Source organism: Rhamphochromis sp. 'chilingali' (assembly GCF_963969265.1).
Source record: "Rhamphochromis sp. 'chilingali' genome assembly, chromosome: 20".
NCBI classification, from domain to species: domain Eukaryota; kingdom Metazoa; phylum Chordata; class Actinopteri; order Cichliformes; family Cichlidae; genus Rhamphochromis; species Rhamphochromis sp. 'chilingali'.
In genome coordinates, this window is record NC_137947.1 from 32569968 (window position 1) to 32587528 (window position 17561).

At 48.0% G+C, this 17561-nt stretch overlaps 2 protein-coding genes across 5 annotated transcripts in view; one reads left to right on the forward strand and one right to left on the reverse strand.

Annotated features, from left to right (window-relative positions):
* LOC308387949 (tight junction-associated protein 1-like) overlaps positions 1-12623 on the forward strand; it is a 28951-nt gene extending 16328 nt beyond the window's left edge. For all 3 annotated transcript variants that reach the window (XM_080868356.1, XM_080868357.1, XM_080868358.1), the window contains 7 exons: positions 9-37; positions 267-428; positions 1046-1112; positions 4447-4554; positions 4803-4886; positions 6110-6778; positions 6879-12623. In XM_080868356.1, coding sequence (XP_080724482.1) covers positions 9-37; positions 267-428; positions 1046-1112; positions 4447-4554; positions 4803-4886; positions 6110-6778; positions 6879-7535 — 1776 coding nt within the window. In that variant the 3' untranslated portion in view covers positions 7536-12623. The remainder of the gene's footprint in view (positions 1-8; positions 38-266; positions 429-1045; positions 1113-4446; positions 4555-4802; positions 4887-6109; positions 6779-6878) is intronic.
* Positions 10852-16697, reverse strand: dnph1 (2'-deoxynucleoside 5'-phosphate N-hydrolase 1). Of its 2 annotated transcripts, none has more exons than XM_080868370.1 (4): positions 16456-16697; positions 15511-15582; positions 15320-15430; positions 10852-15240 (listed from the first exon to the last, which is right to left on the reverse strand). In XM_080868370.1, exons 1-4 carry the CDS (start codon positions 16634-16636, stop codon positions 15125-15127), a joined length of 480 nt encoding a protein of 159 aa, XP_080724496.1. In that variant the 5' UTR covers positions 16637-16697; the 3' UTR covers positions 10852-15124. The 2 variants fall into 2 exon arrangements, with proteins under 2 accessions (XP_080724496.1, XP_080724497.1); XM_080868371.1 differs by having other exon boundaries at positions 16501-16694.
* Positions 16698-17561: the final 864 nt, after the last annotated feature.

Genomic DNA, 17561 nt, shown 5'->3' on the forward strand with positions numbered 1-17561 from the left:
TGTTTCAGGAGGCGTTGTCGGACTCGGACAGGATCAGGTGAGTCCGTTTGAACGTAACTTCCTGTCTGTCACGCCTTCTCATTAGCTTAGCCGTTAAAACAGGAAGCTGGGCAGCATTTGTCATCAAGCAGCTTCAAACTAAAGGACGTGTGGGCTGTTTGTCCCGTTAGTGTCGGTTATTAACAGGAAGCAGCTTTTAGTTCAGCCAGGGTCATGTGGTCTCTGAACAGGAAGCTCTGTCTTCATCACTTCCTGTCTCCTCCCAGAATCCTTCAGCAGCAGAATGAGGACCTGCGGCGCCGCCTCTCTCTCACCACCCACAAGATGGAGGCCATGGAGGCGGAGTTTGACAGCAACCGCCACTACATGGAGGCGGAGCTTAGCCGGACTCGAGACGACCTGGACAAGATGAGAGACAAGTTCCGCAGGTGGGTGGAGTCAGTTCATCAGGAATGAGAGTGTCAGTCGCACCGCTCACTCTCTTCCATGAAGTACACTTGCAGTACTTGTACTTTGATGTTTGCAGTACTTGTACTTTGATGAATGGTCCCGTGCAGCTGTACGCTCACGGTTGAGTTTTCTTTAACCAACAAACGCGATCCTCGCAGCGCCGATAAAATCAGCTGACCCTTTCCGTACGCGTGTGCTTTGCTCTGATCGAAGGTTAATCAGCTGACCGGCCTGCGCCCGAGTCTGCACGCGCTCCGTCACGCTGCTGTGTGTACTGTGTTTCTCGCAGATCAGAAAGTACTTGTTCACGTACCTGTCAGCGACGCCCGCCGTCACAGCCACACGTGGAGTCCGGTCGTCTCTTACGCGACCCATCCACGTGGCGTTTTCTCGTCTCTACAGGCGGGGAAACGCTGATCACAGCGCCGAGTCTCTATCTGCTCCGGCTCAACACTCTGGCCTCCAATGAGCCTCGCCTCCAGCGCTCTGCTTCCGTGTCTGACGCGGCAGCGATTGAAGGGTCGAACGCACTGCTGCAGTCTACGGTCGGGCGAGCATTACTCATACTGGCGCTCTCTCTCTCTCCCACCTGCAGACTCCAGAACAGTTACACAGCGTCTCAGAGAGCCAATCAGGATCTGGAGGAGAAACTTCACGCTCTGGTAAACCTCTGCCTCTCACTCACCTGACCTTTGACCTTGAGATACTCGGGAGCACCATAGCAACAGGGTTGATCGAGCTCATCCAATAACTGATCAATACCTGAATAAAAACACTGAGGCAGCGTATTGATCACCTGTGGGAGAGCCACGGTTACAGTTTGGACATGTTTGTTCAAACAAAATGTTCCGTGTTTTTACAAATCCACTGAGCATGTGCAGTGACCTTGGGTTACTGGGCAGTGCAGGGGTGTGTTATGTTACTGAGTGTGTGCATTTATGGTGATGTCATCAGCAGGAACGGCGTGTTCAAAAACTGTCACAGTGACTATTCACGCAGCGCAGACAACGCTAGCTGGCATTGGTGTTGAAATTGAGTCAACTAATCACTAACAGTGCCAAATGAGTGTCAAGCAGCATGACTCCGCCCACTGACTCCAAATGAAAGAAACAATGAGCTGCTGTGGCTCCACGGGCGTTTCAGAGAGGACATTAGAGTGAAGCTGCTGTTCGGTCTTTAAGTGATGACTTATGAACCCTGGGTCTAAACTGCTCTGTTTATTAAGGCTGTTGTGCTTTTAACATGTTTTAATGTTTTGTATCTTGTTCTGTTTAATCTGAACAAGCCACTAAAAACAGTCAGTGATCACTGTCGGCCTCTGTTTTTATTGCAGCTGCTTAGTTTTAAACCCTTATGATGTAACTGCAGCCCAGCCCAGGCAGCAGTATATGAATGACTAACCTCGTATAGTGGATGAATAATCTCAGTTGTTCTCCTGGCTGAAGTTTGGTCCGTTTACAGCATCCTGCCATGCGATTGCATTTGTCTCTAACCATCGGGAACCTTCACGTTAACTTTTATAGAGTGGAAAGAAGTTAGCTTCATCCTCCAGCTTCACTGTTTGTTATGCTAACATAGCTGTGTAGCTAGCGATCACATAGGACATCATTATATACCAGCTAGCCCAACTTCAGTAACCCTACAAACGTCACTGCTGTTTAGTTTTCTGTCTTCATTTATGCTGGAAGTGATAACAGAGCTTACGTTTGGATTTGTTTCAGAAATCTCTCAGTCAGAACATGGTGTATTATATTTAGATAGAAGCTAGGGAGCTAACTTCCTGCTAACTTCTAACTCCGTTAAATGTCATAAATTCCGTTTTCATGGATGCCTGGATGTTAAACTCAATTGTTACACCTGGTAGAGCAGAACGCTGATCATTTTATTAAAGATGAAAGAATTTAGACAGTTTTTAACTCTCTGTGATGCCGCAGTGTTCGTTTGACTTTGGGACCTGAAGCGGAGTTTGGACCCGGAAACAGCTCATGACGTCAGACTTAAAGATTGGATATTGGGTGTCAGTTTATTCGTGCTAGCATGCTAGCATGTGAGCCAACTGTCCCCAGGTTCATGCAGTGCAGCGGACTCACAGCTAGCTGGCTAACTGTAGCTATGTTGCTAACATTATTGCTAACAGGCTATTTTCCAGTTTCGCTGAGCAGCTAACGTTAGCCTGTTTGTGTCTGTGGTCAGTTTTTATTTCACTCCTTAGGATATAATTTACAGGCACAAAGTGATGTAGCGTTTACTCTCCGCAATGGCAATTGTTAGCCAGCTAGCTGTAAGTGGTCTCTGACACGGGCAGCGTCATAAACCGCTGTATTTCTGGTGCTCAGGTGTGCACGCTGCCGAACACGCAATGACTCAGTTGGCTGCAGCTCACTGAGTGGGCACAGGGGGTGCCAGCGACCTCTGAAAGTTTGGGTGGGAGCTCAGCTGGGGTGGGTGGGGTTAGAGGTGGTGAACAGTTGACAAACTTCCTGTTTTTGTCTGACTGTCGTTCTTCATCTGTTTCTTTCTTTCTCCTTTTTCGCACGCTGCTCCCTGGTGGATTGACTCATCTTCATCACCTCCACCTTCATCACCTCCATCCTCATCGCCTCCATCAGGCTGCTGTCAGTCAGACATGGGTTCATGCAGTTGCGTTTCATGTTCTTCTTCCTCCTCCCTCTCTGTCCCCCCTCCTCCTCCTCCTGTTTGAGCACCAAGTCCTCTCGTTCAGCTGTTAAACTGATTTTTCTGGGAGAAACCTGAGCAGCTTTGAGAGGCGTGAGCTCAGCCTCCATCTGCCTCCACCTGTTCCTCCTTTAGTGTTACTGTAAGTTCTCTGTGACCGAGCTGGACTGAAGATCCGGCTGATTTCCGCCTTAAAGACTCGGCTCGCTGCGTTTTGAACTTTTTGGGCTTGGTGTTCAAACTCCGCCCGTCTCCGCCAATGGCGGTTGTGCATCCAGTTTTTTGTTTTTTTTAGCTTTTAGGTTTTCTGAGCTCGCCTGACGGATCAGGACGAACTGAAGGTTCGTCTTCAGGAAGAGACGATTAAAAACGTGTCCGATATTACCGAACATTCACGATAGTGAGGAAAATCATTCCCATCAAAAATACTTTTCTCCCGGAATATTTTCTCAAGTTTGTTTTTCCTCTTTTGGAGAAATATCAAATCTTAATTTTAAATCCCGACTTTTCTGTTTGTTGGATAAAAATGTCGTTTGTATTTTTAGAATCAGACTTTGTTAAAATGTTGATTTAAGACTAAATATTTGTGTTTCTTGCAGCTTTTTAAAAAACATATTTTGATATAAAATGTTTCTGGAAATCAGAACTTTTGACATAAAAAAAAATGTAAAAAAAATAGCGATTTTTTTTTTTTCTTTTTTTTTTTTTCTTTTTTTTTTTCCCTTCCCAGAGCTGCTGTGAACAGCACACTTGTTGGTCAGTAACAAATGGGGCTCATTTCCACCTGCAGTGGGCGGAGCTTGTCCATTACATTCTCCGTGGTGCTGCACGCGTGCAGAATGCGTTCCTCTAGCTGCGGACGAAGGTCCTGATCTGACGATGAGCAGAAAACTGATGCTCACGTTTGAGACGTGCTTGCAGAGTAAAAGCTGAACATCGAGCTTGTTTTCCAGCTTCAGCGCTTTGATCGGGATCTTATCGATCTTATTGATCTCCTAGCACACGCCACTGCTTCCCATAATGCATCTGTAAGAGCTGCTGGCTTAATGCAGCATTCAAATGATCTGGGAAAACTAGCTTAACTTCACAGCGCTGGCTGAAGGAGGACTAGTTTGAAAAGCTGACAGGAGAAGCTGAGCTGCACGGAAAACTACAAACATGTTGCCCACACGGAAAAATGTGCGATTCAGTTTTTTCCCACATGATCTGAATGTAGGTTTCCACTGAAGGCCCACCTGCTGTTGCCTCAGGCTCCTGATTGGCTGCTTTACTGTGACTGATAGCTGGTACGCTAATGCTTTGTCTTTACCCCGCCCACAGCTGCGGAAGGTGGAGAGGGACAAGAACACGATGGACCAGGAGATCGTGCAGCTCACCAACAAACTGCTGGAGGCTAAAAACACAATCGACCATCTGGAGGAGCTCAACGTGAGAACAAACAGTCACTTGTGTAAAAACGTTCAGCTTCCAGGTCAAAGTTCAAAGTGTCAGGTGTTTCACAGTGAGACGACAGGAAGTAAAAACTACTGTGTGATAACTTCCTGATTGTCAAGACTTGCTGTGACCCCATTGATGGTCTCTGTAAAACCATTGTTCTGCAGGATGGGCTTTTATTTTGTTTAATGGTGTCTGTTTCCTCTGAGCGTGCTCTGACTGATGCTGTCTTCTGTCTGCAGGAGCGCTACAGGCAGGACTGTAATTTGGCCGTTCAGCTGCTCAAGTGCAACAAGTCGCACTTCAGGAACCACAAATTTGCTGATGTGAGTAACTTTTATTATTACGAGTGGGAAATGCTCTGAATCTGCAGTCTCTCAAACGTCCAGCAGGGGGCGACTCTGAGAAAATGAACCTCCTGCTCAGCTGACCTCTGACCCTAGTGAACTGTTTCCTGATTGTTTTGAGGTCTGAGTGAAACAAACGTGAAGTTAATTTGGGAGGATTTTAGTCCCTGTGGCGTCACAGCACTGCAGGAAGCAGCTGAGGGCGGGCCTACCTGTAGTTATCAGGGCAGTGTAGCTCAGCAGTGTCTCTGGGTTCAAAGGTCACATCTGCCTCTCACTCTGCTCCAACTGTGGTAGTTTCTTGCTCCAGCTGACAGGCAGAGTGTCAGTACTGAACGTCAGAGCTGACGTCACTGGAAGGTCCTCGCCGCTGCAGATGGCGAGGAGTTTTCCACTGGTCAGCAGGAAGCGGGCGAATGAATCTCCAGTATTACGCTTTAATGGAGGAAACTGGCACACGCGCTAATGCCATTAAAGCGTGAGAGTGGGATCGATCTGCTGCCTGCATCAGACCCATTAGTTTAGAGACACACACGGATATTTCCAGGAGTGTGTGTGTGTGTGTGTGTGTGTGTGTGTGTGTGTGTGTGTGTGTGTGTGTGTGTGTGTTTGTGAGGACTACTGACTTTGAAATGGGTCACCATGACAACCACTGCACATGACTTCAGCTCTGCGCTGGATTTCTGGAACAGGAAGTGACATATTTGGGTGAGAGGTGTGGTTATCTGGCCGTAGGTATCAAAGAGCTCCAGTTCAGGTGAAGCCTAGCAGACCATTAGCAGCAAGAGGCCACGCCCCTAATAATGGAAACCTTAAACCTCAATACAGTTTAGACAAGTGAGTTAAAAGCATCCTCCCCATGGACAGGTGTTACATTTGTCTCTGACTTTTCTTTGATATATATATAAAACTGTGTCATCTGCATCTCGTGATAGAGGTGTTACCGTAGAGACCAAACAGTTTGTGTGTTCGGCCGTAAACACGTTCATTTCTGCTGTGATGTTGTAACTCGGGGGACTGACTCACTGCTGCCTCTGCTGATTGTTAGAGGTACTGCAGGTTCTGTAACTTCTTGTTTTAGACCTACAGTTTATTGGCTGATGAAGACTTTAGTTTGTGACCCTGTCTGTGGAGCTGAGTACCGAAAGAACGGGAATTAAACGTACGTGTGTGTGTGTGTGTGTGTGTGTGTGTGTGTGCAGCTGCCCTCAGAGCTTCAGGACATGCTGAACAAACACATGAAGAGCAGTCTCCCAGAGCGAGGCCCCGCCCCCAGCTCTCAGGACCCAGACACGCTCAGTTTGACGCCCGCCGACGTCGTGCCGACCTCGGTCATCGCCCGTGTCCTAGAGAAACCCGAGCCGCTGGTCCTGAACTCTGCCCAGTCCAGCAGCTGCGGCCGGCCCGTCGCCGAAGACGTCTTCGTGCACGTGGACATGACGGGCCCCGGGGGGTCAGAGGGGCGAGGCCGGGAGAACGGTGCCGGTCAGGAGGCGTCGCAGCAGAACGGCTCGTGTCGCAGTCAAAGCAGCTTGGATGAAGAGGCAGGTGGAGCTCCATCTTTCGAGAAGCTGAACCCGTACCCGGCGCCACCTCCACCCCACCCCCTCTACCCCGGGCGCAAGGTCATCGAGTTCTCGTCGGACGACAAAGTGAAGATCCCGAAAAACTCGCCGCTGCCCAACTGCACATACGCCACGAGGCAGGCCATCTCGCTGAGCCTCGTGCAGAATGACGACGAGCGGTTGGCACCTGGCAGCCCCGCCCCCTCCTCCTCCTCTGGAGCCCAACAGCGCACGCCACCATCACAGAGAGACGCCCCCAGCGAGCCGCTGTCCAGCCAGTCCAGCCCATTCAGCAGCCCGCCTCAGGTAACTGAAGCCCCACCCACCATCACACTAGTTAAATCTCAGATGCGAGCTTACGACGATGATGATGATGTTGTTGTTGTTTTTAACCCCTCCCACTCAGGCACCCAGTGTCCTCGCGAGCTCTGGCAGCTCTGAGGAAGACCTGATCGCCAACTGGCAGCGGATGTTTGTGGAGAAGATGGCGCCGTCCAGCGACGGCACGCTGCTGCACCGCACGTCCTTCAGTAGCCAGACGGCTCAGGAGCTGCAGAGGAGGAGGCAGGTGGCGGTGGGAGTGGGAGTGGCCTCCTCCTCAGACCGGCACAGGACGGCATACTCTGACGGTGAGGAGGGCTCGTCGGCACGCAGCTGGACACCGAGCCGTGGCTCCAGCCTTGACACAGACACCGACACCGAGCAGCGGGTGGGGAGGCGGGGCTGTTACGGCGGCAGGGACTGTTCGGAGGAGGAGGGAGAGCAGCTGCTGATGAACCTGGATGATGACGGCGGGAGCGGGGACACTGCAGTCACCATGGTGACCAGCCCCGGTGACGCCCGCAGGGAGCTGGAGGAGGAGGGCGAGAGCTCAGGGGAGGAGAGAGACATCCTGCCCCACGAACTGCCCGTCATCTCAACCCGTCTAATGGACTTGGACCCCGCCCTTGGCGCCATCGCGCTGCATCGGCCCCAGAAGAGCCCGAAGAGGATGGGAGTGCACCACCTGCACCGGAAAGACAGCCTGACCCGCGCCCAGGAGCAAGGCACACTGCTGGACTGATGCTTGCTCGCCCCGCACTGTGCTCCACTGACCTGATGCTGAGGTCAGAGGTCACACCCATCCAGGATATAGCCATACTCTACCGTATGCCGAGCTCGCCGCCCGACCCGGGTGTGTGCGTGAGACACGAATCACTGTCCACATACTTTTGGTCTGATGACGTGTCGAGAGTGGTGATGATGTAGCAGAGAGGAGACATGGCCAGAAGTATGTGGACACGTCAATCGTAACATTTGGCAAACCGTGTGCACGTGTGCGGGCGTCGTTCACTAACAATGCATCCACACAAATCTGTGATTTCTGTTTTTGTACCCGAATCCGTACGCGCAGTCAGAGAACGCTGCAGCATCCACGTCACATATTCAGTAGGGGTGCAACGATACACAAAATTCACGGTTCGGTTCGATACTTTGGTGTCACGGTTCGATATTTTTTCGATACAAAAAAAAAATGTTCATGCATTTTTAATTTGTCATTTATTAAAATTATAAATATATATTTTAACACAAAAGTACAGTTTTTAAATTTAACCCTAACCCTTGTGCGTGTTGTTTTTTAGCTCGTCATATTGCAGCCACAGAAATTATTTTGTCCATGAAACCATAAAGCTGCACTTTCTTTTTGCCTTATAGTCATAACTTCTCCGTTTTGTGGTAAGCTTTTCTTTGGCTGTCACTTCTTCACCCTGACCTGTCTTATTTGGCTCAGCAGAACTAAAATATATATCTGTCTGTGAAGGTTCTCAGTCATCCAGGTCATCGTAGTGAAAAATATATCCTGCCGCACTCACATAAGCTCAGCGATTCTCTGCGCGATCAACCTCTCACATGTTTAAGCTGCGGGAGATTTCACTTGTCATGTTTGCATAGTAAGCTAACGATTAATAAGACGATGTCAGAGGAATTGGTGCACAAATTATCATCACTCACAGATCAGTGCTGTCGCTCTCTATACACAGTTCGCACGATTGCAAAGTGAAAGCAAAAAAACAAGCGCAAATTCAAACACGATTTCAATATGTCACATATTGACAGTGGCTCACCGATGCCAATGACATAATTACCCAGCTACATTTCTGAAAGAATGCAAAAGCATTGACATATATTTTTCCTACAATAGCCCGACGGGCAGGGCAGAGATAGCCCCGGGACATCGGGCTAGCGATATTGCGAGCCCTGTATCTGATTGAGGAATCACTCATCTTTGGAAAAGAGAGTTTATTACAGAGAAATGTCTCTTTCCAAAATAAAAGCTATACTATCCGCTTCTTCTGGGCTATATTCTCAGCAGCATATTAAACATATCAGGTCTCCATAAGGAGAATCCTGTGCTAACAGCTGTCTAAATGACTCGGCTAAAGTTTGTAGCATGCATGCTTGTTGTTTTTGTCTTTGCACTAGGATGATGTCGGTGTAAATGTGCAGTCATATTCGTTGTGTTCCCACTAGTGCTTTCAGGTTAATCTCGTTGAAATAACCTTAACGCCACAACACGGCAAATCTCCGTTAACGAGCTACCCTATACAGAGGGGCTAGACGGCCAACACGTTAACGAGCTAACTGCGCTAACACACTAGCTCCCACCCATGTAATTGAGCATTGCATGGCACATCCAACATACTGTTTTACTTTAGTCCATGACTCGCTTACCTTCAGGGTCATACGTCACATGAAAACCAAAATAATTCCAAACGCCAGATCTGAATGAGGGTGGGGAGGTCCACTTCTGTCTCGCTAGCTTGCCCTGCGCTCTTCCTTCTGACCATCCTGTCTGTGTTGAGCGCTCAGTGAATCTGCGTTCGACTACTCCGCCTAGGCTGCACTCTCGAGCCTAGGCGGAGTAGTCAAATGCAGATTCACTGAGCGCTCAACACAGACAGCATCGTCAGAAGGAAAGTTGATAAAATAAATTACAAATTTTGTATTGTTCTTTTTTTTTCTCCCCTTTGGTTTTCTTTCTTTCTCTCCCCCTCTTTCTTTCATTCTTTCCCCCTGTCCTATCCCACAGTCATGTCTGTCCCGTTTGCAACTGAAAATAAAATAAATTCATAATTATAATAAAGGTCAATCAAATGGACCAATATGATGATCCACTTAAAATAAATCCTCTTGGCACCTTTCTTGGCCTCAAGACAACAATTCTGATGGCTATAGATCCAAACGGGACACAAAAAAAAAAAAAAAATTGAAAAAAATTGTATTGTTCGATACATATGCGTACCGAACCGAAAGCACTGTATCGAACGGTTCAATATCGATACGAATATCGTTGCACCCCTAATATTCAGCACTCCCATTAGCCTGACCGTCACTTGGTTTGTTTACGTTTGAACCGTTGTCGCTCCCGTGGAAACACTGTGGAAAGCTCCGCCTCTTCTGGCCTCCTTGGACACTATTATTCAAGTTTCCTTTTCTTCGCCTTAGACACGTAAGCGTGTGTCCTTGGATAGAGAAATGGGGGCGGGGCCATATGTGGATAGTATGCTAATTATATTGCAATTGCGCAGGGCTGGTTAACGGATTAACGGCCGGTACACATGTGAATCCAGCTGTAATATGGCGCCGTTTAAGAACGTTTCCACGCAAATATTGGTGAATGAGGCCAATAGAGTTCTGATCAGCTGATTATCAATCAATCATCAGATAATGTCCATCCGTATGTGGACAGCCTAAACCGAAGTTTGACGTTTCTGTGAATTTGGAAAAGAAATACTTTTGACTGGTTGGTTCTCCACGAAGGTGTCCGCATATTTATGTCCATATGGCGTCTTTGATTCTGAGTCTGCATATAGAGTTTATACAGTATGAGCAAAAGTATGTGGACAATTAAAGGTTCAGTTAAATTCTGAACAATCAACATTCAAAACCACGTCGTGTGTGTGTGTGTGTGTGTGTGTCAGAGCAGAAAAACAGATTTTAAAAGCAAAACTTTTATTTTGAAGAGACACACACAGACAGTGCCTCGCTCGCCCTCAGTCCCTCACTCTCTCACTCCATGGTTGTGAGTGTGACACCGGGCACACTAAGTCTTTTTACTAAGACTTATTTTGAAGTCTGTACTAATCATTGATTTCCTGTTGTTTAGTCAGCTGATGGATTTGTTGTGGAGCTGCAGACTGAGGTTTGACCTTTGACCCAGATTCACCTCTGCCCCCTCGAACACCCAGCCTGTGGGTTGGGGGCGGGGCTTCTTCTCAACTCACACCTGGAATGTACCAGTTTTGTTTTTTTGCTGTCATGTTTTTGTTTTTTTTGTTGTGAAATATTGAGTATTGATCTGTTATTAGTTTTATTGTTTGCCGTTTATAGATTTGTGATTTTTGATTCCCCCCCCCCCCCCCCTGGTCAGTTTGTGCTTTTGTCGTGCGTCTACAGAAGCCTGTCGGTGCCAGAAATGCTCAGTTTCATTTAAATGATGATTGAAAACAAAAACTCTACTGATATTCCTTTAAATAGCAAACTGATTCCTACAAAATAAAAGAAAAGCCTCTATAGTGGGGGAAATTGGGGTTAAAACAGAAATCAAAGAATCTGTTTGACTTCCTGCAGTGCCCCCGGTGGCCTGGAGGAGTTTATATTTGTGGCACCTGTGAGCCTCCGTACCTGACCTCACTCTGTTCTTCTTCTGATTGAATGTCAGCTCGTTGCCTCCTCACAGCTCTGATTGTCACTCCCACCGAGGCCCGACGTTGGGTCATCGATTGGTCCCGCCTCTCTGACTAACGGAGGTGATCGATCATTGGACGGATTAATGGTGGAATGTTCAGGGGCTTTTTTCAGGTTTCCTGCAGAGAAAACTATTTACAGAAACGGGAGCTGCTCACAGTTTTCAGCCGCTTTCACGGGACGTGATGTCACAGCGGAGAGCGCTGCAGCCGCTGACAAGTTAAAGCTAGGCCGCTCGCTGATGTGGTGGGAAGGTCGAGTTGTGGTTGTGGCATAGCGACAATCGACTGTTTGATGAGTTTCAGCGCTTTCTGAGATGTAAACTGCCCGTGTGCATGCTACGTGACATTTACACACCTGTGCGTATGTCTGAAACTTAACGGACTAAACGCTGTGCGAGCATTATGAACAATGCACACCGACAATTATCTGAAGTGACAGCAGGGAAGTTCACGCCTCCCTCCTCCTCTGGGGAAACGTCGAGGAGTTCATGTTGACGTTTATGGCATTTCTCAACAGCGATGCGCCACCTGGTGGCAGATGGCTGCATAATATTTAGGACACAATCAATTACCGCCATTGGTCAATTTAAATTTTACCAACTGGATTAACTCGTACGTCTGGTAACGACTAGTGACAGTAGCGACCACGCAGTGACCGCATGTGAGGTCAGATGTGCCCGCTGCTGTAACTCACAGTTCAAACAGGAAGTGAGGCATCTTGGTCCAACCGTGGCGTCGTGGGACTGAGGTCTTTTTTGGTTTTTTTTGTTTGTTTGTTTTTTTTAATCGTAACTTTGACGATGTGAATCAGCACGCGATGTCTCGCTGAAGGACGCCATCTCTGTTTGACCTCACAACATGCTACATCTGCCCCATTATACACCGTGATGATGTCACAGTGATGTAGTTTTCAGATTGTTAGTTGACAGATGGTGGGAAACAGACCAAAAGAGTACGCACTGATTCAGTTGAAATTAAACAGCAGAAAAAGTAAACGAATCCGCACCAAACGTCACGCCGGAGCATCGAACCCTGAGCGTGTCCAGGTGGACTGTGTGTGTGTTTGGGGGGGGTCGTATTGATAGAGACTTGAGGTGTTTGTGAGGACATTTCAGGCATTTTTCCAGTGGAAACACTGAGGTGAAGGTGGGCGGGGCTTCCTGCTCAGACTGCAGGTGAATAAAACATAGACAAGCGGAGCGAGCAGCTCAAAGCTGCGAGCTGATGAAACATTTAAACCTTTTTTTCCTTTTGCGAGTCCTTCATCCTGCAGACATGTCGTCCTCCTGGAGTCGTCAGCTGCTGTTAAATTATTCACCTTTTTTCCGTCTCGCTAATATTTCAGTGTGTGTGTGTGTGTGTGTGTGTGTGTGTGTGTGTGTGTGAGAGTGTGAGACTGTGAGGAATGAGGTCACTGAGACTTTCCAAACAGACCAGGTTTCAGGGTCGGAGTCCTGGTACCGTTTACCTGGTACAAAACCAAAAGGTAGGTGTGTGTGTGTGTGTCAGTGTGAGAGAGAGTATAAATAGATGATACATGAGGACTCGTACATCTTTAATGATGCGACTTGTCGGAGCAATGACATCACTCTGCTTGTTTTACCCTTCACATTAAAACGCTTCACAGTGTCAGTGTGTTGTAGCCTTTAGTTAATGCTTTTATTCTGAAAAGTATTAACTAAAGAGGTAGGAAACGGTGATGAACGACTCTGGTGATCTAAGGTCAGACTGAAGTGGTGTTTTTCTTGTCTGCTTCCTGTTTAAAGTGACTCTGTGTCCCAGCATGCATCAGAGAAACATGCAAGTGTTCGCGTCAGTGGGTCCTTGATTTCCAGGCCCCGTGACAGCGGCGAGCAGCTCCTGTTGTCGTGTTCGTCTGATGTTTTTGGAAGCTCCGTTATCAGTGCTTGCTAACGTGTGGTGTTGCGCTGTTATGCGTCTCCTTTTACAGAGTAGATGATTTTTAAAAAATGGCGTTGATGAGTCAGATCCTGTTTGGAAGCCTCTGTATTAGTTGGCTCACCTGTGCAGGTGGAGCTGGGCGGCCTCACTGTTGGCGCTAAAAAGGTAAACACACGTTTCTACTGTATTTTCTTTTTTCGTTCTGTTTCGATGTGTCTGCACCAAGCCGACACCATCATGGCTGCGGGCGGACGGACGGGCGGGGGGCTTATGTGAAGACGACATGGAGTCACCCGAGGACCGACAAACGGTAACTAGTGGGGGAGTGTCTGATTGTAATCCCGCCCCTTACGCTCTCCCCCCAACGGGTGCTGTCTGAGGTCACGACCTCTGACCCCAGGCGCGGTGTTTTCGGGGTCAGCTGGGTGGTTTCCTGTCCTTGCCGCGTCTCGCCTGGCGGACAGAAACGGACTGTTAATCTCTGACAATTTTATTTTCTCAGTTTGTAAACAATGTATATTTTAAAGCTAATAAAATATTTTAAACAAAGCTCCGCCTCCTCGCCTGTTATTGTTTTAAGGACCTTTAAGTCAGGTTGGAGTGTATTTCCTTCATGCAGTACAAACCAATCAGATCGTCTCGTGTCTGAGCTTCACTTCCTGGTTCAAACTTTATTAATACAGCAGCTCATGAACAGTGTGACTGACTGAAGCTGGCGCTCTGTGTTCGACCTTTTGTGTTCTCATCGTGGGGTCACATGACCTGTGAGACCTTCGCGTAGTTCCCTGAGGTACTGCGCAAGTAAATGGGCGATGCTTCTCTGTTACCCATGCCCAAGCAGGTTTTTATCTACTAGGGGCGACCGTGGCTCAGGGAGTTGGGAATCGCATCTGTAACCGGAAGGTCGCCGGTTCGGTCCCTGGACTCTCTGTCCTGGTCGTTGTGTCCTTGGGCAAGACACTTTACCCTACCGCCTACTGGTGTTGGCCAGAGGGGCCGATGGCGCGATATGGCAGCCTGGCTTCTGTCAGTCTGCCCCAGGGCAGCTGTGGCTACAACTGTAGCTGCCTCCACCAGTGTGTGAATGTGAGAGTGAATGAATAGTGGTATTGTAAAGCGCTTTGGGTGCCTTGAAATCCAATCCATTACCACTGCGATGGTCGAGGAGGTGGAGCCGGGATGGACCTGGCAACCTCCTAATGGCGCCGCAGTTCTGAATGTGGATGCAGAGATGGACTGCTTTTCAGTGATTGATCAATAAATGCATTGAGCAGCAGATTTTCCCCCACTGTGACGCGTGTGGAGTTTGTAGCTGAATGTTGGGAGGAGGAGCAGCCTTTCCTCATGTATTTAAGGTGGAATTCCAGATGTCAGAGCTTATGTCGATCGAGTGGAATAAAGATTCCAACGTCCAGGTATGTTACACCTGGTCTGTAGCGTCTGTGGACGCTCCTGTTACCTGCTTGCAAAAATAACCAGGTTTATCAAGCTGTTCCCGAACGCCTCGTCAGCGACCGTTTCCTCTGAGGCTGGACGGTAGCCCCACACACAGATTTGTATCAGGCTCTGCTGCCACCTGCTGGTAGCCGCAGGAACTGAGTCTTGCTGCGCCTCCCTCTGTGCGATAACTCAGCAAAGGATTGTGGGTAATGCAGTTTGAATCACCTGTAACAAGCTTCCAGTGAACAAGGAATCAGCCGGAGAACGGACTGTCCGGAGTATTTTAATGCAGGGGGACCTTTGAACTTTTACATTAAGTATGAACCAAATCAGAGTCTTTGAATTTAAAACAGTTTCAGGAAAAAAATAGAAGAGAATCACCTGAAACCATCAGAACCATAATGACCATTTCAGCAAGAAATATCCTCAGAGACACGTGAAGCATGTCCCTTCACATTAAAAGCACAAGAACATTCACGATCTCAATTGGAAAAGAAATTGCTTTGATTTTAACAGACATGGACCAATCACAGGGCTTCACTTTAGTTAGGAAGGCGATGCACATCTGGAACAGCTGCTTTCAGTTTTTCAGGCTACTGAAGAACTGTTCCAGAACCTTCTCCACCTCGTCCTCGCTGTAATCTCGCACCACAAAGTTCTCGACGTCAGTGGCTCCTCGGATCATGGCCGACAGGACTGCACAGAAACAGGAAGTCAGCACGAAGCAGCCAACCAGGTTGAAGCGTGTCAATGAGGAAACAGGAAGTGCACTCACTTCGTCCTGACGATGGTCTAAACAGGCAGAAGATTTTTTTCTTCATATCGACGGCTCGACCGAGCTCGTAGCCAACACCCAGAGACGGCTGCGTCACCTCGGCAACAACCACTGACATCAGAGGTCAGAAGTCACATGGGTCACTGGCTCAAATTCCATGATCAACGATCAACAAAACGATTGGTTCTCACCATCAGATTGATGCAGCCAATCCAAGTCTCGGTTGTGAATGGCCTGGTCCCCGGACGCTGCATTGTTCTCTCCTGTCCAATCATAGTGCAGCAGTTCAGTGACATAACGCACACACAAACACACACACACTCTTATTTTGAAGGTCAGAACCAGAAAACCAAACCTGAAATCGGATACAGTTAATGTGACTCCGCCCATTTTTGTGACGCAAATGCTTTTATTTCTGAAATTTTTTTATTTTTTTTTTTACCTTGGAGGTCAGCAGGTGCTGGTGTGACCTCGCCCTCTCTGATGCTTCACGTTTGATAAAGCTCGTCACTCTGACTTTGGCTGTTACTTCCTGCACAGCTCTCTCTCTCCCTCTGTGTCCTCAGAGACCAGTTTACCATCAAAGCGCTGTTATTGTCAGGCACCAGTCTGCTGCTGTGTTCAGTGTCGGCCTCTGACATCACAGCCTCATTTCTGCTCTTCAATACTGAACAAATGTTTGCTCAGCTGTGTCTGTAACTTTGCTGTGCTTCACTTCAGCAGCATCAGGTAATGTTCACATACTGATTCATGGTTTGCTTCAGTTTAATATTTTTGAGGTTATCTGCTATAAAAAGCCAAAGCAGGAAAATGTTCTATGTTTTTATCCTCAGTTACTTTGACACGAAGGCCTCTGCTGTAATGCTCACACCTCTGATGAAGTCTCACAGCTTTGTTTTCATACACAGACATAAAACATGGAGATGTGCTGATAACTGATCAGAATTATGATATTTCTGACTGTCTCAGTTGGAATCGAATAGAATCAGAGAAATCGATTCCCAGCCTCTTCCACCATGTGAACGCGCACCGTTCTGACTGCCGGTGTTCTGGGAATCCATCCTACCCGACAAACCATCCTACCCGTTGTTTCTACGCATGCGCACAACACGAACTTCAGTGGCAAATCGTCCTACCTTTGTTCATATGAGCATATGAGTTTTCTGTGTGTGACCTCTGACCTCTGTCGCTGAGCTCGGCGCTGCTCACGTGCTCGGTCAATACGGTCCCGTAGCTCTGTAGCGCGTGCACGATTCTCCGGTACACGTGCACGTCGTCCCTCCCGCCGCGGATGCTGCCGCAGAAATAAACCTTCATCCCGTTTCTACTCAGACTCTACTGACGGTTCCCGCGCTGTCGCTATACGTCACCGGAAACAGGCGACCATGCTCGGAGCTTGCGCCCTGAGCTCAGACTGACAGGTAGCTGAACGTCACGGAGGTGAAAGGCCAACAGCCCTCCTCCTCCTCATCGGGATCGCGTGCCTTCACGGGGTCTGACACCTGAGGGTCACCCCCACCTGTATCTATAACCACACACAGGTGTTTATTTCCACTGCTGTGATTGGCTGCTTAGACTCTGATTGGCTCAGACAGAGTTTAGGGTGAAATAAAATTTAAAAATCAAACTTATTCTTCTGTGGTTTAGTCCTGACAAACTTCCTGTCGTTTCAAAATAAGGCATTTCAAAGCACAACATCAACTGTCAAAGGTCTCTGACACACAAAGTGTTTCCACTAACAGGTACTTTACAGCTGGTTTCCGATTCTCCCTCCCTGTATTCCCGCCTGGATGTTTTTCCAGTTTGGAGGCTTCAGATTTTTGCAGTTTGCAAACAAAGTTCCTCCGATTCTGTCGCACTGTCAGAAACAGCTGTTGCTGTCCTGCACAGTAATTCATAAACACAGATATTATTTGATGGATGTGGCTCCTGGCGTTGTTTACAGGTGCTGTCAGCCTGCCAGTAGATCACCTGTCGGGAGTTTTCTGGCACAGCTGTGGGGAACATCTGCTTCCCTGCAGAGCTTTACTCCACAGAGAGGTGACCTCTGAACCCCTGCTGTTGTATTTGGAGTTATTGACTGTGTCACTATTGTGAAACAGCACTGGAGATCTTCATGTATTTATTAAAGACGATAATTCATTGATACGACCCGAAAGAAGCGCCTCAACACATTTGAATCCACATCTTCAGGTTCGGGTTGATAACCAGATTTGTGGTTTATCTTGGAAAGGTGCTTGTG